Source organism: Coenobita brevimanus, chromosome 88 (genome assembly GCF_032717465.1).
Source record: "Coenobita brevimanus isolate Jiangsu-jjx chromosome 88, ASM3271746v2, whole genome shotgun sequence".
In the NCBI taxonomy this organism is placed as follows: Eukaryota; Metazoa; Arthropoda; class Malacostraca; order Decapoda; family Coenobitidae; genus Coenobita; species Coenobita brevimanus.
The window spans coordinates 21,879,450-21,903,935 of record NC_137041.1 but is presented as its reverse complement, the minus strand read 5'-3'; the positions used below and the strand labels follow the sequence as shown (position 1 = coordinate 21,903,935).

The 24,486-nt window shown below is 40.9% G+C and overlaps 1 protein-coding gene across 1 annotated transcript; it reads right to left on the bottom strand.

The window, feature by feature from the left end:
- Positions 1–3,094: 3,094 nt before the first annotated feature.
- LOC145411235 (protein FAM200C-like) lies at positions 3,095–3,445 on the bottom strand. Its single transcript, XM_080281300.1, has one exon. It carries the CDS (start codon positions 3,443–3,445, stop codon positions 3,095–3,097), a length of 351 nt encoding a protein of 116 aa, XP_080137426.1.
- Between the last annotated feature and the right edge of the window lie 21,041 nt (positions 3,446–24,486).

Here is a 24,486-nt window from a genome sequence, read left to right as displayed (position 1 = left end):
TGCTCTTTTTCATCATTGCATGTTAGTGCCCAAGCTGTCACCCCCCCCCTTTTCTCTCCCTCGTGTATTAAGATATCATGTACGTTCGTGAGTTAAATCAGTGATATTTTCACCTGATCATTCTTGTGTTGAATAATCAGATCATCGCTCCTTTTCATCGTTGCAGACGAGAGTTATAGAGGGTCGTGGCTTGCATCCCAAGGATTCGAGCGCTCTAGCCGCGGCCTAACCGTTAACGCAGTCACCTCCCTCCCCCCTTTAGTTCATGGTATCAAAGTGAATATCAGCTGATCCATTTGTCCATTTGATTACGGTCTATGTGATTATCGGTCCTTTTGATTATTGTGTCTAATTTATATAAGAGTCTTCAATTATCGTGTATTTAGTCTTAGAGAATATTCTTTGGTGATAATCTTTAGGTTCCTTCCCGACGAGTCCGTCAGAGACCCCGGGACTATATCCATGCGTATCAGTATTGGGATATTAATCTAGTGTGTAAAGATACATATTTCTGGAGTTATACTGTAAATCTTCATTATCGAATATTAATTTAGTTCGTGAAGATTCATATTTCTGAAAAGAGTAAGTCTTCTTTAAATAATCGGTTTGAGAAGATTCGTATTTCTGTTGATACAGATCCTCATTATATTTTGTTTAGTATTATTCTCAGTTTGAAGAGAAATTTGTATCTCTGTTCTTAATACTTAGTAAATTATAGGTTAAGTCATATCGAGTTTTGAATTTTGATATCCTCCAAGAAGTGGTACAGACGAGGTTGAGTGGCCCACAAGGTGTGCCAATATCTAACTTCTCACGCCCTCTCTAATAAGATCATGCTACCTCATTTCTCATAAAGCCATATTCTGAAATAAGATCACGCCACCCTATTCCTGTATAATCTCTAAAATTCTCGGCATTACACTGGAAGTATATAAATTCTGATCATTACACTGGTGACCAATCCTCAGCATCATACTAGAGGTGGATAAAAATTTTTTTACAATACAGTGTGAAGTACACAACACTAATCCCTCACGGGCGTAATTTTCTCATAGCAATAACACCTTCACAGGATGATCGTGGAGTTGCACATCACGCTTGAACTCCACGCTTTTGGAGTCTCTGTCCAGTATATCCACAGGCTCAACACCACCTCGTCCCTCACTTGTTCCCTTTCTACCCACACACTGCTCCCTCACTCGACCATAGCGTCTATTCTAAGGCCTGGTGTTCATTTTCGCGAAGCTAATCGATGTTATGCTTACGCGTCCGTATATAAACACTGTAAGCATACTTGTGCCTCTCTCTCTCTCTCTCTCTCTCTTTACCGCGTTAGGTGCGGTAATATATATATATATATATATATATATATATATATATATATATATATATATATACACACAGTATATACACAGTAATCCTTATAATACCCAGATGCCCAATTCCCGGACACCCCAGTTCCCAGACATTTTGGGCCCAGGCCTTTGGAACCCAAAAATGGCCCAAAAACGTAAAAAAGAAAAAAAATCCAAAATTTTTTCAACCATATTTTGAACTTAGCACGTGGCGTCGAACAGCTGTGTTTTGCCACATAGTTCCGCTAATGTCTGGCAGGGCGGCGCTGGTTCCTTCCCATTTCCCACCTACCCATCGTCGTGAGTGCACGCTCATCACCATGGCAGTCCACCTGCTCATTTTTGTGGTGGTGCCATACCGGCTGCAGGCCGTGTTGTTCCTCTGCTGCCTCTTACTCGTGTGTGTGACGATGGCCTCGCTGCCTGAGAGGAGTAAGCGAGTGGTTCTTGAAATATTGGGGCTAATCAGTGAATATGACAGTATCATAAATCGAAGGCTGTTAGGAATGCAGTATATAGTGTAAAACAGTGGTTCTTAACATTTTCCGTCCTACGAACCTCTGAGAAACCCCAGGGCAGTACTGTGACTCCCACAATTAAAATTTGTAAGCTGAACATCGTGGAGAGGTTAGATAAATCAATACTGTATAATTGATAACCCATTTTTATTGAAAATGCCAAAAAAACAAAACCCTTGAAAATGGTACAAAACCACAAATCCACAGGGTATAAAATATCATACAAATTACTACTCATTCAATCAATGGGAGGGTTGAAACTGTTTTGCAGCCATCAGTCGATCAAATCGAGGAACAGAGTTTGATAGGCAACACCTCGTGTCAGCATCGATAATAAGCCTAGTACATCCTTTCGTTTTCACCATCACCATGGCTGATAATCCAGGCTCACAGTGATAGGTTCATGGGGATTGGATCAGAATGGTCAAGGACCTCTTTGAAAGAATGAGACAGTCCTCCCTCAATTTTGCCCCATAAGTCGGTAGTTCTTGATCAGTGAAGCCGATCTTCAGCTGAGAATCCTCACAAATTCGTTGAAATTCTACCTTTGCAGGAACTTCAGTATCCTGATGGCACTGTCCTCCACTGAAAAAAGGTCTGTAGATCCACGCATCAGATAAACGGTCGTCCAGTCCAGGAAAGTAACCTTCATTGGCTTCATTCACACCAGAAGATGAGCTGAGATCGCCTCGTGGAAACTGCATTCACCATCTGGCATAGAATCTAGGAAAATCGTCATTTGAGGGAAGAAATTAGTGTCACCATCCTGAACTCCTTTCTGGTAAAGCTGAATCTTACTCCTGACCGCTGCCACTTTGTTGCGAGCTATGTGCAACATTGACAGATTTCCTTAGTGTGAAAGGTTCAGGGAATTCACTTGGCAAAAGAAATCAACCAAGTAGGCAACCTTTGTTATGAAACCACCATCCTGCATCTTTTCATGAAGAAGATTCTCCTTCACAGTACTTCCTAACAGTGCTTTACTTCCTCTTATAGTTCTTGCATTCGATTCAGAATCTTCCCACGTGACAGCCACCGTACTTCTGTGTGAAATAGGAGAACAGTGAAGTCGGCACCCATTTCTTCATGGAGCACTTTAAAGGTCCCTGAAGACGTTGCATTTCCTCGGATATGGTTCACAATCTTCACCACGTCTGAAAGCACTTCTTGAAGTCCAGGTAGGAGAGTCTTCATCGCCAAAGCCTACTGATTAATCATACATTAAGTGAAGAAGGCGTGTGGGGCGACATTCTTCTTGAAGGCTTTGAAGCCGGATGTGCAACCGGTCATGGAAGGGGCCCCATCTGTACACAGTCCGACAAGTGCCTCCCAGCCCAGCTCATGTTTGAGAAGAAAGGTTTCTAGGATTATGAAAACATCTTGTCCACGAGCGGTAGTGGCCAATGGCTTCGAGAAGAAGTACTCTTCTCTCATGACTTCACCATCGAGGTAACGAACGTTAACAAGAACTTGGGAGCATGAGGCAACATCAGTTGACTCGTCCAGTTTCAATGAATACACTTGACTACTCTTTACAGTGGACATTACATGCAGTAGAATATCCTCACTCATGTCCGAGATCCGACTTTCGAATGTATCATTTGAAAGGGAAATTGACCTCAACTTGTTTGACTGTTGTTCCTCAGGCACCAACTTCGTTGCTTCAAAGAATGCATGGCTTAATCAGGTCTTCACCAATGGTATGAGGCTTCCTGGTCAGCGATTTTTAGAACAATCCTGTATGAAGCCTCCAGCGCAGCTTCATTTTGATGAGCGAAGTAACCAGTGAAATCAATGTGGCTGGCCTTCAGAGAGGATTCTTTTTGCTTGAAATATAACATGCTTTTCCCCATCAGACTGGTGTGGCAAGATTCAAAATGAATCTTCAGTTTGCTGGGCTTCATACTCTCGTGTCAAAACCTTGGTGAAAACAACACATTGCAACTTGACCACAGAGTTCTGAATGATGCTTGTGAAACCCATCTTGAGAAAGGTTTCATTGTGTGTCGCTTCTTGACAGACATAGTTCACAACCTGTGAAGCAAAACAGTACCGGTGAGAAAGTAATTACGAACGACGTAATGCAAACAGGAAAGACAGTGAACAACAGTGCAACTGTAATACAAATCTAATCAGATTTCACACACACACACACACACACACACACATATATATATATATATATATATATATATATATATATATATATATACGGTATATATATATATATATATATATATATATATATATATATATATATATATATATATATATATATATATATATATATATACGGTATATATATATATATATATATATATATATATATATATATATATATATATAGATATATTTAACCCATTAGATACCAGGGGTGCTGGGCGAGGCATGGCACTGGGTGGGTACTGAGCGTGCTGCCCTCCGCCTATCGGCTCATAGTCGCGAAGCTCATGGGTCCCTATCCGGGAGTTCCCTACTTTATAAAGATTTGTAAAATCCCAGTTCTGTCCAATATTCCGGACACGGCTCCAATGGGTTAAAGAGACTGATAGGTTTGTCAGTCATTAAAGAGACTGATAGGTTTGCCAGTCATTAACCCATTGGATCCCAGGGGTGCGGGGCAAGGCATGGCACTGGCTGGGTACTGAGCGTGCCGCGCTCCGCCTATCGACTCATAGTTGCGAACCTCATAGTTCCCTACCCAGGGGTTCCCTACTTTCTAAAGACTTGAAAAATCCCAGTTCTGTCCAATATTCCGGACACTGGGATCCAGTGGGATATATATATATTGAATATGTATTGCAGAGGAAGAGAGGAAGGAAACAGGCGGGAGAGGCCTGCTATATATTATAGAGCATTAACAGAAGACATTTAATCTGTCAGGACAATCAGCCTCGCTATAAGCATATTTTCTCACTGTGAATGGACAGATGATAGCTAATGTAATATCATGACAAGCGAAACCCACAACATCGAAGAAAATAATCGTTCACGAGAAGTACCGATACATCAAAGTTCTTTTTAGAAAAAAAATGTGGCCACAACATGATAACAGACTAGCGGTCCTAGTCCTATGTAAAATATTCCACATCATTTACTTAGTATTTTAGACTGTCAGGCTATTTTCACATATTCACACACTTATATCCTACAGAATATGTAGGTATGGCACAACATGGAGGAAAAAACTAACAAAATCTGCGAATTTTTTGGACAACTTACCATCCTAGCCTCATTGTTGTGTGTAACGTGATGCGTCTTACTGTAAACACATGACTGATTGTAGCTGCCATAAAGCTCCAAAAATGGAACTGAACGCTGATTGGCGTGGTTTTCAAGGAAAAATCTCACTCGTTCCTTGCAGCCAAATGTTGTTATATATCATCATCATCATCATCAGCCGTTGAGGTCCACTGCAGGACCGGCCTATCCCTACCGAAGTAGGGACAATACAGCCCAGTGGCTTAGGCTGTCTGGTAGAGACTGTGTGTAGGGTGAGAGTGCTTGTGAGTGTGACTGTAGTGTTGTAGTGGCTTTGGATGTGTGTGTAGTCTGTGAACCAAGTAATCGGCCCGCCTTGAGCCGATTGCGTGAAAGCATACTTGTATGTGACACTTGTTCAACCACAGCACCCCTTATATCCGCCAAATTAATAAGTGGCTCGGTGAACGCTTCCCAAAGTTTTTACAACTCTGGCGGGAGGCAAAACCGTGCCCACCAGCGTGCGAAATGCACACTCTACCACTGTATCACAAAGGTTCCAGATTATATCCATCTATCTATCTATCTATACATGAAATTAACCTGCCACGTGCCGGCTATTTTTAGCCCTATGGGTCACCCCAGTGCCGGCCATTTTTTGACTTTTTTTTTGGTTAAAATGATAGATTTTGATGTGGAAACAACGACTATCGCCATTAAAATGCTCACCGAGGCTCAGAAACGAGTTTTATTGAGTCCTGCATACTCATGTACAGGTATAGCTGCTCTCTCACGCGCACCACATACATGAGAGAAAGCTGTTTTCTATGTAAGGTATACTCAGGTATTTATGTTGGGAAGGTATAGCAATGTTCACTACACTTTTCTGATTACTTATTACTTCAGCATCTATCACAATTTGTGTGTCTTTCTCACTTTGAATGCATTATCTTACACTTACTTAAAGATAGGTACAACCTGACTTCATTACATACAGTCCTGGCACTTACAAGAAGGTATTTACAACTTGACTTCACTATATAGTCCTTACACTTACAAGAAAATATTTACAACTTACACTTACATGAAAATATTTACAAAATGCCTTCACTATGTACAGCACTGGGTGAGGCAAACAGGCTGAGCGAGGCAGAGCAAGCGTGAGAGGGGGAACGAGTAAGTGTATAGCCTTGACAGTCTGGGGGATGGTAGAGGAGCAGTTACCTTACATCCTTGCCAATTTTTACCCGCGAATCCTGAAAAATGCTATCACAGTGAAGTTTTTTATTTGAAACCATTTAAATCCCCCACGTCCTGACTGATTTTCCACCACTAACTTCCCCCAATCCATACCAATTTTGGAAAAAAAAAATTTTGGCTCAAACCTCCACTTTTGATGAGAAACATCGAAAATTAATAGAGCAATCGCTCACCTGAGGTTTAAAATACTCGATACAGGTAGCAATACTCCTTACCTTACTGGGTTTTCTATCAGGCTGGCTCCAAAGAAAATGAGTTCTGTGGGAGGGTAACTATTCCACACCACTCATAAACGGTATTTATTTATTTATTTGGTACGAATTTTTATGTAGTATGAGAGTGTATTGGTTTTCAAACAGTAATTTAGGCAATATAAGCATTGTTTCACTCACTAACACATCAGCATACCTGACCTTTTTGGCGACATTACCTGATCATCATCTCAGACTGTTTCTTCCTCTAATGCCACATAAACTTTGTCCTCCACATTGTCATCGATTGATGAATCACTCTGTCCCTGAATATCTGTATTGGCCACTGGTAACAGGTGAATTGCCAAGACAATGGCGTGCGGGGAGTGGGAGGTCATGTGGGGTAAGGCAATGTCCCTGCCTGGCTTCTTGTAGAGGAAGGTGTCCTGTGTATACATAACAAAAATCACGTGCAAAATTGAAAATTTTGCAAATTATGAACCTTGAAATTGCGTGACGTACTGGTATGTCGATGGGTGTAGCTGTGACAAAACAGCTCTCCCATACGTCAATGGGATGCCTCGGGTTAAAATGGCACTGGCAATGGCCACAGATTTATGTCAGACCTTTTAAAACGGCTCTGGCACGCGGCAGGTTAACTTACTTTTCCCCAAACACTTCGTGACCGTCCGAACCAGTGGTTAACAACCACTGGTGTAAAGTATAGAAGGCCACAGATCTAGAATTAGATGATGGAGAGACTTTCTGGCATTGCAAGAGATGAAATATGTAAAGAACTGCATGTCAACACTGAATACTCAGTCATGATGGATGAAGGTCACCATTTAGAAAGAACAGCCATCACTTGTCATATGGTACCTTTTCCAAATAATATCCATGAAGAATTTTTGGGTTTTGCCCAGTTGTTTGAACAGAATGGCAAGTAGCTGAAGGAAAAAATGCTTCAGATACTTAAATCTTGCAACATAAACGTAAAGGATTGAGTAGAACGAAATTATGATGCTGCCTCTGTGATGAGTGGTGTTAATAAAGGTGTTTAGTTAGTATTTAAAGAAGATGCTTCCAGAGCCGAGTACACTCATTTCTACAGCCACAGAGTGAATCCAGATATAGGGGAGCGCAGTGATAGTTCGGCCAGGAGGATGGTTCGGCCACTGGCCTTCCTGAATAATGTAGGGGACCTAGATCATTGAGATTTCACATGAAGTTGCGTGATCTTGCCGACAAATGGCACATGTGTTTTTGTTTTGGTTGGCCGGGAAACAGAAACATCAGGTTAGATTTTATGATTTTTCATGACCCCTATGTACTTTTTCGGTGATCCAACGTAAGCAGTAGCTCCATTAATACTTCAGGGTTGTTAACCATATATAGTGCAAATATCATTTATTGTCTATAGGTGACGTGAGAGTAAATAACACTCGAACAGCTTATGAACTCTGAGTTTCGGGGCGCCATGTGTACATCTTTATACATGGGGGATGATTCAGCCACTTGAAGTGAGGGATGGTTCGGCAGGGTTGCCAGGTGGCCGAACCATCTCTCATAATTATCTAATGATTTATTTTCTTTATTTAACAATTTTTTTCTATCTATCTGTCTATCTATATACCTAGGCTGCTTCCCCCAAGGAAAGGGAGGTAGCCGAGACAGGACGACACACTCCCCATTTACTCATCCATTCAAACACATTCATTCGCATCTTAGCCCCAAAGGGGAGAACGGACTGATCATCACCGCACCACACCGCACAAGGGTCAACTGCGCAATGCAATCAGTGACATCTGCAGCAGGGCCCGACAGCAGAGCTGGTTTACCCCTGCCACATCATAACAGACTCATCCCCTTACCTTTTTTCTATAAAATTACATATTCTCTCTCTCTCTCTCTCTCTCTCTCTCTCTACTTTCCCTCAGAAATTGATGAAGCTTCTGTTTCAAGAAACGCTATAATTGGAGTATTACCTGAACCAGTTTCACAAAGCACTAAGCGAAAGGCAAAGGTATTACAACTTTGGATTTTTGTTTCACTGGAATTAAAATGCGTTAAGAGTAGGCAGCATGTAAGAGAAGTAGCTTTCATTTGACTCGGATATTTTCTTTCACAAAATTATAGTTTTATTTTATCTGAGACAGGCAAGAGTAGAGCCATTTAATTTCATTATAAGGAGATTGTTTGTTCCTTGTTTCATTAAAAGGAGATTGTTTAGGTAAAAATAAATCCAATAAATCATGTCAACACAGATGAAAATTTGATTCTTAATTTTCCTACTGTATTCAATTCTTTATTTGAGCCCCAGAGGCAAGTGGCCAAATCATCCCACATGGTGGCCGAACCATCCAACGCCAGTGGCCGAATCATCCACACCAAGAGGGATGGTTCGGCCATTTTGGAGACCTTAAGAGTTTGGATTACTGCCAAGAAATGACGTAAGTTTAAGAACTGACAATAGCACACAAAAGAGCCAAAAGATGTGGCTTCCTCTTGGAATAAGCAGATTTTAAGAATTTCTTAAACTTTATTTATTATGATTTTTTTTCGAAAAAGTGGCCGAATCATCACCGCCCTCCCCTAGGTGATTGTGTTAAGTCTGTCAAACTGACTGATAAGTATTTTGGATTTCTTGAGACTCTGCATTCATATCTTCATATGTACCTAATGTTAATGTATTTTGGAAACAGGTGAAGAAGCTGAAGAAACTATGTGACACAAGGTGGTCATGGCAGTACTGGTAATGTTCTTTTAGATACACTTCCTTCAGTCATGACAACTCTGAAATAAACAGCTGAGACATGCTCAGAAAAACGTGCCCTTGATGTCAACAGCTTACACAGGAATACTGATCATAGTACAGTTATCTCAATTGCCAAGTTTATCAGCATCTTGCAGAAAACGAAGTTTTTTTATTACATGCTGCAGTCTTCATCGCTTCAGCTGTCAGTTGCAGCAGACATGGTCAAGACAATTAAAGAAAACTTGGTGTCTTACAAGAATGAGGAATGCTGGCATGAACTGTGAGTGAAAGCTGAAGGTGTTCAAAATCAAGCTGATGTACATGTTGAAAATCCAACCTAGAAGAGGAGGACTAGAGCTTTTAGACATCTGCAGGACAACGTGATTCTGGAGTCAATTGACCAATAGAACATAGAAGACAGCCATGATTCACTTGAGAAGTATTGTACAGACCTGTACTATGAAGTATTGGCTGAACAGTACTGTGTGGACATCAAATACCTAGATGTAGAGCTGTGACAAGCAAGAAGACTTGTGGAAAAAAAAAAAAAAAAGAGGGGCTTATTGTTTGCAACCTAGATGAACTTGCAACTTTAACCCGCGGCGTCCCGTCAACGTTCTTTAACGTCCACACGTTTTGTCACTGCCAATCCCGTTGACGTGCATAAATGCGAAAAAATTGCAAGGTCCCTAATTTGCACCATTTTCAATTTTCGCAAGTCATTTTTGGTACGAATACACGTGACACCTTCCTCAACAAGATGCCAGGCAGGGACAATGCCTTACCCAGCATGACCTCCTCCCCCCCCCTGCATGCCATTGTCTCAGCAATTCACCTGTTATCAGTGACCTGGCCAGTATAGCCATATCATGCCACGGTACGAAATTCAGGACCAGAGTGATTCCCCAATCAAAGACAATGTGGAGGACAAATTTTACATAACATTATAGGAAGAAACAGTTAGAAATGATGATCAGGTAATGTGGCAAGAAAAGGTCAGGTATTAGTGAGTGAAACAATGCTTATAATGCCTATATTACTGCTTGAAAACCAATACACTCTTGCACTACATATAAATTCGTACCAAGTAAATAAATAAATACCGTTTATGAGTGGTGTGAAATAGTTATCCTCCCATAGAACTCGTTTTCTTTGGTGCCAGCCTGATAGAAAACCCAGTAAAGGTAAGGAGGTACTCCTACCTGTAATGAGTATTTTAAACCTCAGGTGAGCGATTTCTCTATAAATTTTCGATGTTTCTCACCAAAAGCGAAGGTCTGAGCCAAAAATTTTTTTTTCCTAAAATGGTCGGGATTGGGGGGAGTCAGTGGTGGAAAAGTGGTCGGGATGGGGCGGGTTAATGAGTCCATATAAAGAGGCATTCGCAGATCTCTGTAAGTTCATTAACATTTGGCTGGCACTGCCAACAATTTCAGCATCTTGTTAGAGGAGTTTCTCCTCAGTGCGACTCATCAAGACATACCTGCTAAGCACCGTGTATGACACAAAACCTCATCACTTGGAGTTACTGGGATTCATCCCAATGGAACAAACGAAACTGACATGGAATATATTGTTTCTATGTCCGCATGGAAACATAACAACAGAAGTTTGTGGCTATTTTGAGATGTGTTTAACTGCGGCTATTTGTAAGGTTCAGTGGTATATGAAGATCGAGCTTTATAACCTATGTGTTATAATTAAGTTACTACCCACAAGTTTGTAAATCATTTCCATATGCCACATATGATGGTACAATTGAGATGTAATTACAAAGTAGCCTACATTTTTGCATACATAAGTACACATGCATACTGTATTTTTGTGTAATACTTCTTATTTTATGCCAATTATTGCTGTATGTGACAGATATAATTTATTTTGTGTTTTAACTTCTTTCATTCACTTCTGTAGTTGTTCATCAATTCAATACATGACATAAATTTTCATTTAAAACATGGCTGAAGTTGAATATCATGTGGTATGTGTACCGGGCACGCTCAGAAAAACAAGTGCCCGCCCCATTTGTCCCTCCACAAAATGGACCCCTAGCTACGCCTTTGGAGGAGACACTTCTTTTGAAAATGGGAAGAATTAGTTATACATACGTACATATATCTATCTATCTATCTATCTATTTCTATCTATCTATCTATCTATATATATATATTTCTATATATCTATATATATATATATATATATATATTTCTATATATCTTTATCTATCTATCTATATATTTTTTTTTCAGTTCCTATCCTGCAATGTTGCTGAGATATGAGAGTGTGAAATAGAGCTATTTTGTGAAATTTGTATTTAGGCTGTGGGAGGAAAGTGGGAAAAACCCCCGACACCAAGGGAATAATATTATCCACTACATTAACACACACACACACACACACACACACACACACACACACAGATTATAATAACATGAATAACATAGACGGTATTTATGTGTCTTGTGCATAATAGGGAAAGAAATGTTACGTAATACCCAAAGCCAAGGTGAACATGGCCCACTGTGTCCGTTTATTGAACATCGAACAGAGAAGTAGTTATAAGGGATCTTAACCAAACCACGGGATAAATAAGTCCTTATAAGAGATAAGAACTGTCATATACATTTTTGTTTGCTTGTTTTTTTCAGTGTATATGTACTAGTTTCTAAAGTGTTTGTAATACTGCGAGTGAAGGCAGATGTATATACCGTACATGCAAATTTACATTTAGTATAATGATAATTTTTAACCCGCCGTGTCCTGGAGACGCGAATTCACGTCCTCACATGATGTGCACTCATATCCCGGAGAGATAAATTAATGCGGCAACATTGCAAGGTCCCTAATTTGCACAATTTTCAATTTTGGGGGGTGATTTTGCGAGTGATTTTTGGCACGTATACACAGGACACCTTCCTCTATTCCTCTACAAGATGCCAAGCAGGGACAATGCCTTACACCGCATAACCTCTCCCCCCCCCTTGCACGCCATTGTCTCGGCAATTCACCTGTTACCAGTGACCTGGCCAATAAAGACATTCAGGGCCAGAGTGATTCCCTAATCGATGACAATGTGGAGGACAAAGTTTACATAGCATTAGAGGAAGAAACAGTAAAAAATGATGATCAGGTAATGTGGGAAAAAAAGGTCATGAATGGTGATGAGTTAGTGAGTGAAACAATGCTTATAATGCCAATATTACTGTTTGAAAACCAATATACTCTTGTACTACATATAAATTCGTACCAAGTAAATAAATAAATACTATTTATGAGTGGATAAAATAGTTACCCTCCCATAGAACTCGTTTTCTTTGGTGCCAGCCTGTTTGAAAACCCAGTCAGGTAAGGAGGTACTCGTACCTGAATCAAGTATTTTAAACCTCAGGTGAGCGATTTCTCTATGAATTTTCTATGTTTCTCACCAAAAGTGGATGTTTAAGGCAAAAAAAAGAAAGGTTCAAAAATGTCGGGACTGGGGCGTACCACTGTCCAGATAACGTCGGGATGGGGCGGGTTAAAAACAGTAAGATCCCAGTTCTTTTCAAAGGACTAAGCAGCACAGTTTCTTTTGTGCACAGAAATTGTGTATATAACCTTGACTGTTATACATTATATAAGCAACTGTTTAATTTATCAACCAAGATAATAATCTCCTTCAGTAGGAAACATTATCTGACGACTAATTAAGGCCTGTTATGTACTGCGTTCAGCATTATGAATGGTAAAAACACGTATTTCTTTAATCGATGACTGCTATAATCTTCCTGATCAGCTAATTCTTCCTGATCAGCTAATGCTGCCATCCATCATTAATTTATTTATTGCGACAGAGCTTTCCATGGTTCCATAATGCTGGTCTGGAGGTAGCAGTATGTTTTTATACATTCCTACTGATATTTCTATTAGCCTCGATCTTACTAATTTGTCACATGAATACCCCTTCTTCTTTTATCTGAATATACTTAGATTTTCTCTCATTCGAAAATCTTAAATTTCTCTCTCTCTATCTCTCTCTCTCTCTCTCTCTCTCTCTCTCTCTCTCTCTCTCTCTCGCTCGCTCTCGCTCTCTCTGTCCTTGGTTTGCCTTACGTTTCCTTCAGTCGTTCCAGCACAGTTATCATTGTTTCTCATTCTCAATTCAGTCTGTGTCTAACACTGCTCCTCCTTTCCTTTGACTTTTGTTACCATCACACCTTGTTTTTTTAACACACTTTAGTTAATTAATTAGAAATTAACCATGAATCCCCAAATTGTAAGTAAATAGAGTATAAAGCAAAAAAATGATCTAATAACTACGATTCAGCGCTCCTGCTGTTTTGGTCTCATGTTTATATGAACGCGAATCCGGTGGAGAAGATGTGCTTCTCGTACATTCTGCTTGTTTCTTTTTAGAAGACCAGAGGGAGGCGAAGGTGTTTGAAAAATCATCCGCATAAATGAATGCCAAAAAAACAAGAACGGCTTCCCTCACGAGCATAGTTAGAATAATGAAAAATAATACCTCGATCTAAAACAAAAGAGCAAAAATCGTCACTTTACTTTTTTTTTTAAACCTTATATTCTTAACCTGATTCTCCCGAGAATGTGGAGGAAATGACTCATGATAATTTCCTCATTCCTCTGCTTTCATCTCTCTTTCTCTCCCTTCTCTTCTCTTTAATTTCTCATTTTTCTCTTATGTCTCCATTTCTCCTTCGCTGACTAGCTTTGCCTTCGTTGCTCCATTTCGTCTTTCCCCCCCTCCATTTCGCCGTACCTGTATTTATGACACATAGCAGATGAGGCGTTTATTAACCCTTACACCGCAGGCTTGTTTTGCTTTGACTTGCGGCTCCCGCGGGCATATTCGTGCTCCGACAGACTCTCTAAAAATATTTGCCAAAAATCAGTTATTAGTCCTAGAATATTAAAATCACATTTACTTATGGCATATACCTTCAGCTTTCTCCTTGGGTGTTTGTTGAGCCTTCGTCGAGTACCATAGAACTTGTGGAGACCTCTGAAGTTGGGTAACGAAGCCTCCACTTTACACTTCCCGACAACTTGTAATATGATTACCACAGCCTGATATTATCACTAGAAACACTAATCTATGATTCTCAAATATTGGAATCCATACTCCCCCAAAAAACACTGTGAAAGCAATGAAAATTACGAGGGCATATGACCATCCCACTTTCGATCGTTCGCCGCTAGTGTTGTCTATTATTCATAAAAACACTTACTATATAACACTTATATATATCTACAGTCTTTCTCCATAAGTTTCCTTCAGTAATAGTAGTTTATTGTCACTGTAGGGATTATATTTCTTTCAGTAAAATACGTAGCATTCACCTTCTCGTCCTGTATACTAGCATTGAGAGTGAATGTCACTTTCACCTTCACTCTCATAACTCATAGTATTGATACATGCTAGAGTGAAACTTTCACTTTCATTACTCCTAGCGTATATACTCGTATTCTTATAATACTCCTCATTTACATTTCTAGTTACGTTCTCTACTTTATTTACGTTATTTACATTTCTATTTTATTTACACTGTGTTATGCACTGTCACTTGAAGTAACTTATAAAACTATTTTCCACTGTTCACGTATATTTACATTCATTACTTTCCCTTGCTGTTTACACATTATTTACACATTATTTACAATTCCACTTGCACTGTTTTACTCAATAGAATGATCGTAGTCACTCTTTTATCAATTATCAGCCCTTTACCTCTTTCCACACGAGGTTTAGTAGGGGGTAAAGGTCACAGGGCCCTTTGCATGGGGGTGAAAAGTGGCTGAAGTTAGCAGGAGCAAACAGACGTACCTTCACATTGGAAGATGACAGTGAACTGATAGGGGTGGGCCGGGGTGGCCTACCTAGGGAAATGCATTACTGCCAACATCAGCCTCTTGACAGCAACTAATATAAAGCAATGAAATGATTGGCAGGAAATCAAGAAAATACATTAAACATTAGGTTGTTCCAGGTGAAAGTAAATATCACTTAGGCTTCTCCCTTCCCTCCTTATATATATATATTTATTATGAAAATAGATTATACGGCATAATTCAAGGGGAAATAAACAGCAAAAATTAGCGAACGAGTGCACGTGAGGTGTTGTCAGGTGATAATTAGCCAATTCCAGGTGTATGGCACTATCACTTACCTCATTTCTTTTTTGTATATATTATTTGGTATAAGAATAGGGCATAGGGCTTATTTCAATGGATGAAATCAGTGGAAAATTCCAGGGAAGATTTACTTAGCGTAGAATACAGTGTGGTGGCCTGCAATAATTAGGTAGTTCCAGGTGAATATAAATATCACTTAGGCTTCTCCCTTCCTTTCTTATATATATTTTTATTACGCAAATAGATTATACAGCATATTTCAAGGGGAAATAAACAGCGAAAATTAGCGAACGAGTGCACGTGAGGTGTTGTCAGGTGATAATTAGCCAATTCTAGGTGTACGGCACTCTCACTTACCTTATTTCTTTCTTGTATATATTATTCGGTATAAGAATAAGACATAGGGCTTATTTCAATGGATGAAATCAGTGAAAAATTCCAGGGAAGATTTACTCAGCGTAGCACGGCTGGGCATGCGAGAGGATAGGGTAATGGATGGGGGTTAGGGAGGGGAGTCAAGAACGGGGAGAAATGGCTAAATTGTCAACAATGGATGGGAGTACAGATGAGATTAGGAGTGCTGACTAGTGTTGGACATTGGCAGTACTGATAGATGATACAAGCCACCACTTGAAAGCCAGGGTGAATTCAAAATAACACAGAATCACAAACGTGACGCCCCGCGGTATGATCCCTTGCTCCCAAGCGTCACAAAAGTGATGCCCCGCGGTTAAGGGGTTAAGGAATCATGCAATGATATTAACATTAAGCAAAATAAACGAGAGAGTCCTTTATTTTGAGTGTCAGCCTAACAAAAAAACAAAGAAGCAAAATAAAAAGATTGTGACCAGCCAGATACGAGGCAATGGAATCTTGATATAAAGCAAAATATCTTATGACGACCATTATCTTTGTGTGCAACAGATAGATGACACAGTCTTAGATGTGAAATAAATGCGTGCGGAGGAAGACAATGAAAGAAACATTTTTTTTTTTTGTATCATATTCTTTCATATATTTTGCTTCACAAAGGTTAGACTTGCAGACCATAATACAAACGGAAATACCATAGCGGCTAAAATATAACACAGAGTAAGACTTCTGATATGAGAAGATTAAACACATGGGAAGTGGTATACTGTAATGTTATAGTTGATAAAGCTAAAATATAAGTAGCAGTAAGAAATGGCGAATGGTATACCGTAATGTGATAGCTAGGGAAGCTGCGAGTAAAATGAACAAGTTGTCAGAAATTTGTCATGGGAAGAATAGACAGTTAGCAAGTAGTATACTGAAATGTGATAGCTAGGGAAGCATGCCTGGGACAAAAATTCTTTAGTTATGGATGCTTACCTGGAAGAGATGAGGCAGTACTAAAGATAGGGAAAACTAGTATCAAATGTGAAATCTGAAAGAAGAAAATTTGACAGAATTAAACACATCCGTAAAATGCAAATGAGAATGTATAAGAGGTCTCATATGAATGGACAAGGATAAAAACCACGAAAAAATCTCTTATTTATTCAACGAAATTATTGGTGATGAACACAGTCCGGAATGCCAGAATATCACACAGGGCGTGCTAAAGAGAAAGGTCACTTCATTTGAAGATTGTAAGTCAGAATGGTGCATCCAGCGGAAAACAGCTACATGGAGATCAAGTATGAAGCATAAAGAGCAACCATTTCAGCCAGGAGATGGGCAACATTATGATGGTACACAAAACTGAATACTAGTTAACCCGTCCCATCCCAACCACTTTTCCACCACTGACTCCCCGCAGTCCTGACCATTTTTGATTTTTTTTTTTTTTTGGCTCAAACCTTCGCTTTTGGTGAGAAACATCGAAAATTCATAGAGAAATCGCTCACCTGAGGTTTAAAATACTCGATCCAGGTAGGAGTTCCTCCTTACCTTACAGGGTTTTCTACCAGGCTGGCTGCAAAGAAATAAACGAGTTCTATGGGAGGATAACTATTCAACACCACTCATAAACGGTATTTATTTATTTATTTGGTACGAATTTATATGTAGTATGAGAGTATATTGGTTTTCAAACGGTAATATAGGCATTATAAGCATTGTTTCACTCACTAACTCATCACCATTCCTGACCTTTTTTTGCCACATTACCTGATCATCATTTCTGACTGTTTCTTCCTCTAATGTTTGTCCTCCACATTGTCATCGATTGGGGAATCACTCTGGCCCTGATTTTCGTACCCTGGCATGACATGGCTTTACTGGCCAGATCACTGATAACAGGTGAATTGCTGAGAAAAGGGCATGCAGGGGGGGGGAGGAGGTCATGCTGGGTAAGGCATTGTCCCTGCCTGGCATCTTGTAGAGGAATGTGTCCCGTGTATACGTGCCAAAAATCACTTGCGAAAATTGAAAATGGTGCAAATTAGGGACCTTGCAATTCATTCGCGTTTCTGTACGTTGATGGGATTGGCAGTGACAAAACGTGTGGACGTTAATTCACGTCGACGGGACGCCGCGGGTTAAGAAGAGAACAGCATCTATAGAATATTAAAAGATGGACGCTGGTAAAAACAAGATTTTTTTTTTTTTTTTTAATGCTAGGAAGAAGGAATCAAAGGCCTTGAGCCCGCAACAACTGTTCCTTCTAAGATAAAACAAAATACTTGCGAGAGCCATATTCAAGACCAGATCATTTCGAGATCCCTGGACACAATGCGTTTCAAAGACTGGAGATTATAGCTAGCAGGAAATACAGACAGAGGGAGACAATTCCAGAGTTGATCTGTTGCATAAATGAAAGACTTGGAGTAATGGTTAACTCTTCCATTAGAGTTGGAGAGAAAGAGGATGAGAGTTTGCTGCTTGACTGGTGCTATGCATTCGTCTTACAGGTGGAGAAATGCAAGCAGACAGTTTAGTGGAGCAGTGGCCACTGAAATAGTTATAGAAGAGAGATAAAGATGCAACAGTGCGGCAAAAAGACATAGGTTGAAGGGAGCCAGTAAGAAGAGAAGAGTTAATGAGAAGAAAAGCCTTTGACTCCACCCTATTGAGAACTGTATGTGGGGAGCCTCCCCACATACAGCTCTTCTCAATAGGGTGGAGTCAAAGGACATGAGAGATGTACTCCACACAGGGGCGGATAAAACCCGTATATAGAGTCAACAATCGTGCAGAGGTAAAGAAGGAATGGAGTCAGCTTAGCACACCTAATCTCTTGGAAGCAAATTTTACAGAGATGTAATATGATCTTTCCAAGATAAGCTCCGAGTGAATGAAACCCCAAGCATGTTCAAGGATGTTGCAGGATTAAGCTGAATATTATTAAACATTAGTGGGTACACCTGGGGAAGATTTTGTCGGGTTGATAGGTGTAAGAACTGAGTCTTTGAAGCATTAAAAACATCATTATTTTTACCCGAGTCAGAGATACGAGCCAAGTCAGACATTAGGCGTGCCATAGCCTCATCCCTTGTTTGTTGAAGTAATTGTTGAGATGGAAGTTGTAGGAGCCGAATGGAAAGGTGAAGGGTGGAGTCATCAGTGTATTAGTGGATAGGGTTAGATGTACAGTTTAGGTCAATGATGAATAAAAGGAAGAGAGTTGGTGATAAGACAGAACCCTGAGGAACACCACTGTTGATACATCTAAGAGAAGAACAATGGCCGTCTACAAAGAGCAGCTATAGAATGACCAGAAAGGAAGCTATAGAATGAAGGCACAGACAGAAGGATAGAAACCGTAAGAAGGCAGTTTGGAAATTAAAGATTCATGCCAGATTAGATTGAAAGCCTTTGAGATGTCAAGTGCAATGGCAAAGCTTTAGCCAAAGTCTCGAAAGGAGGATGACCAGGAGTCTGAAAGGTAGACGAGAACATTGTCAGTGGAGAGTCCCTGACGGAACCCACACTGATGATCAGAAAGAAGGATATGATAAGAAAGATGCTTTAAAATTTTTCTATTAAAAATTGACTCGAAAACTTTTGAGATACAGGATGTTAAAGCAATCGGGTGATAGAGAGTTGGGAATGGTCACCCTTCTTTGGGACTGGCTGAATGAGAGCAAACTTCCAGCAGGAAGGAAAGGTACAAGTTGACAGACAAAGGCAAAAGAGTTTGCCTAGGCAGGGTGTAAGCACAGAAGCAAAGTTTTTGAGAACAACAGGAGGGACTCCACCAGGCCCATATGCCTTGAGGTCTGTGATGGCAGAAAATACATCAGGTGAAGAAATTTTAATGTCAGCCATGAGGAAGTCAGAGGGGGGAAGCAATGGAGGAACAGCACCAGAATCGTCTTAGGTGGAATTGAAGGAGAAAGTCTGAGTGAAGGGATCTGCTTTATCAGTAGAAGAAATAGCTACAGAACCATCAGAGTAGAAAAGAAGGGGGAAGGATGATGAGGTAAAGTTGTTAGAAAGATTTTTGGCAAGGTGCCAGAAGTAGCAGGAAGAATTCGAGTTGGACAGTTGAGAGCATTTAGTACGGATGAAATTATTTTTAGCAGAGCGAAGAAGACACTTAGCAAGACTCAGGACACAAACGTAAAAAATATGTGATTCAGGGGTGGGGTGGCTCTGTTACCTTTTATAGGCCCTCTCCTTGTTGTGGACAGCATTTTAATAAGTGTGATTAAACCAAGGCTTTCTTGCATTAGCCAAAGGATATGAGAAAGGAATGTATGTTTCCATGCCCGAGAGAATAACCTCTATAATGCGCAAGGCACACTCAGATGGCTCCTGGCCATTGAAGCAATAATCATTCCATGGAAAATCAAAGATGTACTGTCTGAGGGCCTCCCAATCCATAGCTCCAAAGTGCCACAGACGACGTTTCATTGGAGGGTTCACAGGCCGTACCAGAGTGATAGGACAGGTTAAGGTAATAAGGTTGTGATCGGAGGAACCCAACGGAGAGAAGAGATTAACAGTGTAAGCAGAAGGGTTAGTTGTAAGGAAGAGGTCAAGTATGTTGGAGCTCTCTCCAAGGCGATCAGGGACATGGATACGGTGCTGTACAAGCTGCTCTAGGTCATTAAGAATAGAAAGGATGCAGGCTTGTTCACCAGGTGGATCAGTGAAAGGAGAGGAGAGCCAAAGGTAGTGGTGAACATTGAAATTTCCTAAAATGGAGATTTCAGAGAAAGGAAAAATGGACAGACTGTGTTCCATCGTGGATGTAAGATAGTTGAAGAATTTTTGATAGTCAGCTGAATTAGAGGATAAGTAAACAGCGCAGATATATATTAGTCAAAGAATGACAAGAAAGCCGAAGCCAGAGTGTAGAGAATTCAGAAGAATCGAGTTCAGGAACATGAGAGCAATATTAGTTGTTGTGTATATATACACAACAGCCACCTTTGGCTTTGAAATGAGTATAGAGAAAGTAGAAGGATACAGAAAAGGGTTTGCTGTCAGTTGCCTCAGACAGCTGAGTCTCAGATAGGAAAGAAGGTGAGGTTTAGAGGAGGAGAGTTGGTGCTCAACTGAGCGAAAGTTAGAGGAAAGGCTGCGAATGTTGCAGAAATGAATAGAAGTGAGTCAGACAGTGGTTCAAGTCTGCTCGAGTCGTCACCAGGAGAGGGATGGAAGATGGGGGCATTTATGGTCCCTCCCCTGGGGACTCTGAGGCTATGTGTTGCAAAGCCATGATTTGTTTCTGAATTTTGGAAAAGCAGGTGTAGTGTGAACTGTGCATGTAGTTTGGTGTTGATAGTTAGAGAAACTTGTACTGGAGAGCATGCTGGCCTAATCTATGATATTGACACACTGAAAAAGTTCAGCAAAGGAGGATGGTCAGGAACTTGTCCCTAGGGCTGATGAAACGGGAACTCCAGCTCTCCCTGTCATCAGCTTTCCATTCACCTTGGGAGTACTGCCCCCTTCGACTGGTGCTACAGTCTGCTCCTAGAATGACTGTTATGTTTAGGCAGTACATTGTAACGTATTGTACAGAGTAATGTATTGTATTCCTGAGAGGTGTTGATAGAGCCAAGGCAAGAGAAGGTGTGGCCTTGTTAGTGAGCCAGGAAGTGCAGCAGTGTGTGACTGAATGGAAGGAGGTGTCATCGAGACTGATGTGGGTGAAAGCGAAATTTGAACGTGAGTTGTGGGTATTTGTGAGTGCATATGGTCCTGGTAGTGAAAGGGATGAAGACAGGGAGTCTTTCTGGAATGATGTTGATGAGTGTCTGCAGAGTTTTGGAACGAATGTGAATGTGTTAATGACAGGAGATCTGAATGCTAAAGTGGGGAATGTAGCAGCTGAACGTGTAGTTGGTATGCATGGTTGTGCTTGGAAGAAATGAAAATGGGGAACGAATGATAGGGATGTGCGCTGAGAGTGAGATGGTGATTGGAAATACTTTGTTTTGAGAAGAAAGTTATCTATAAGTGTTCATGGGTGAGACAGGAGGAGGGAAGGGTTGTTGTTAGAGGATTGATGGACTATGTGGTTGTGTCCAGGAATGTAATAGGAAGATTGTTGGATGTAAGAGTTTTGAGAGGGGAAGATGGAGGTAATGTGACCACTACCTGGCGGAGGGAAAGTTGAGAGTAGGTAAGAGATGGGCGAGAGCTAGAAGAGTTAGGTGTGGCAGGGAGGTTTTGAAAGTGAGTGAGTTGGATAAAAGAATGAAAATGATAGAGTATCAGAAGAAATTGAAAGATGAGTGGAACACAATGAAAGATCATGAGAATGGCAGTGTGGAGGAAGAATGGCAGTTGTTTAAGAGAGCTGTGGTGGGGCATGCGGAAGAGGTGTGTGGTGTGAGACGAGTGGGTGGCGGTGTAAGAAATGGAAGTGAAATGTGGTGTGAGGAAGTAAGAATGGCTGTGGCTGAGAATGGATGTGCATATGAAGTGTGGCTGCAGAGGACGGATGAGGTGTCATATGAGAGGTATCAGGAAAAGAGGAATAGGGTGAGAAGGGCTGTGCATGAAGCTAAAGTGGCAGCAGATGAGAGGTGGGGTAAGCAGTTGACTGAGAATTTTCAACAGAATTAGAAAATGTTTTGGAAGGAGGTAAAAAGTGTGCAGAAGGGAGAGTCTGGGAAGGAAGAGTGAGTAAAAGCAGATGGTGGAAGGATGTTAACTGAGAAGGATGCAGTAACGAAGAGATGGGTAGAGTATTTTGAGAGATTGTTAAATGTAGAGGAGGAAAGGGAGGTTGAGATTGTGGCAGATGGGGGGGGGGGTGCAAGGAATAAATGTGTTGGGAGAGCTGAAGAATTCTTTGACCACAATGGAGGAAGTGCAGGAGGCAGTAAAGGAGATGAAAACAGGGAAAGCTGCAGGTATGGGTGGGTGTGCTCTGGAATGCCTGAAAGGTGGAGGAACGACTATTGTTGACTGGTTAGTAAGACTGTTGAATGTGTACTGTGTGAAGGTATGGTGCCAATTGACTGGGCAAGTGCTTGTGTGGTCCCATCGTGTAAAGGTAAGGGTGATAAGTATGAGTGTACTAGCTTTAGGGGTATAAGTCTGTTGAGTGTTGTACAGTAGGTAAGGTGCATGGTAGAGGGTTAATTGAGAGAGTTAGAAAGGGTACAGAGGGAGTAACTGGTGATGAGCAGTGTGGCTTTAGGAGAGGGAGGGGATGCGTGGATCAGGTGTTTGCTGAGACAGGTGTGTGAAAAGTATTTAGCAAAAGGTAAGGATGTGTTTTGGGCGTTCATGGATTTAGAGAAAGCATATGATAGAAGTGATAGGGAGGCTTTGTGGACTGTTTTAAGACTATATGGACTTGATGGTAAGTCGCTAAAAGGAGTGAAAAGTTTTTATGTAAACTGTACAGCGTGCGTAAGAGTGGGAAATACTGTGAGTTATTGGTTTCCCCCTGAGACTGGGGCTGCGGCAGGGATGTGTGATGTTTTTTTGGGGGGGTTTAATGTTTATATGGATAGTGTAAGGGAGGTGAATGCAAGGGTCTTAGGTGGAGGTCTGAGTCTGATGAATGTTGATGGTAGAGAGTGGAATCTGAAGCAGCTGCTGTTTGCGGACGATAATGTACTGGTGGCTGATTTAGAGGAGAGATTGAGACAGTTGGTAGAGGAGTTTGGAAGGGTGTGTGAAAGGAAGAAATTGAAAGTAAATGAGAATAAGAGTAAAGTGAAAGTGTACGAGATTGGTAGATGGTAGGAGGATAAATATGGTTTTAAGTGGTGAGTTGCTTGAGGAGGTAGAGTGTTTTAAGTATTTAGGATCACATGTTGCTGTGGATGGAAGAATAGGTGCAGATGTGAAGTTTAGCATGAATGAAATAGGATAAGTGCTTGGAGGAATGAAAAAAGTGTTTAGATGTCGTTAGCTTAGAATGGATGTAAAGAGAAGACTGTACAAGGTTGTTGTGGTACCAACTGCGTTATATGAGGCTGAAGCATGGAATATGATGTAGCAGGGAGGAAGAGTTTGAATGTAATGGAGATGAGGTGTCTAAGGAGTGTGTGTGGAATGACGCATGTGGATAAGGTGAGAAATGATGAAGTGCGAAGGAGAAGAGGAGTTGTGCAGAAGGTGGCTGATTGAGCTGAGCAGAGGGTGTTGCGATGGTTTGGGCATATGGAGAGAATGGATAAAGAGCGATTGGTGAAAAAGATAACTAGATCTGATGTGAAAGGTGTAAGGCTGAGAAAAAGACCACGAATAGAATGGATGGACAGTGTGAAGAGAACGTTGGATGCGAGAGGGATGTCTGTTGTGCAAGGAAGAGTGGCTGTGCGTGACAGAAATGATTGGAGAGAAATTGTGACTGAATAAATGATGACACAGCCCTGGGGGGGATATTCTCCCGCATTTGGTCTGGTCAGCTGATCAGTTCAGACGCGGGTAAGGGGATAGGTCCATTATGATGTGGCAGGGATAAACCAGGTCTGCTGTCGGGTCTTGCTGCAGATGTCACTGACTGCACTGCGCAGTTGTCTCGCATGTGGTGTTGTGCGGTGAGTATCTGTCCCTTCTTCCCATGAGGCTAAGATGCGAATGAATGTGTTTGAGTGGAAGAGTAAACTGGGAGTGTATCGTCCTGTCTCGGCTACCTCCCTTTCCTTGGGGGATGAAGTCTAGGCATATAGAGAGAATAGAATAATTTAATG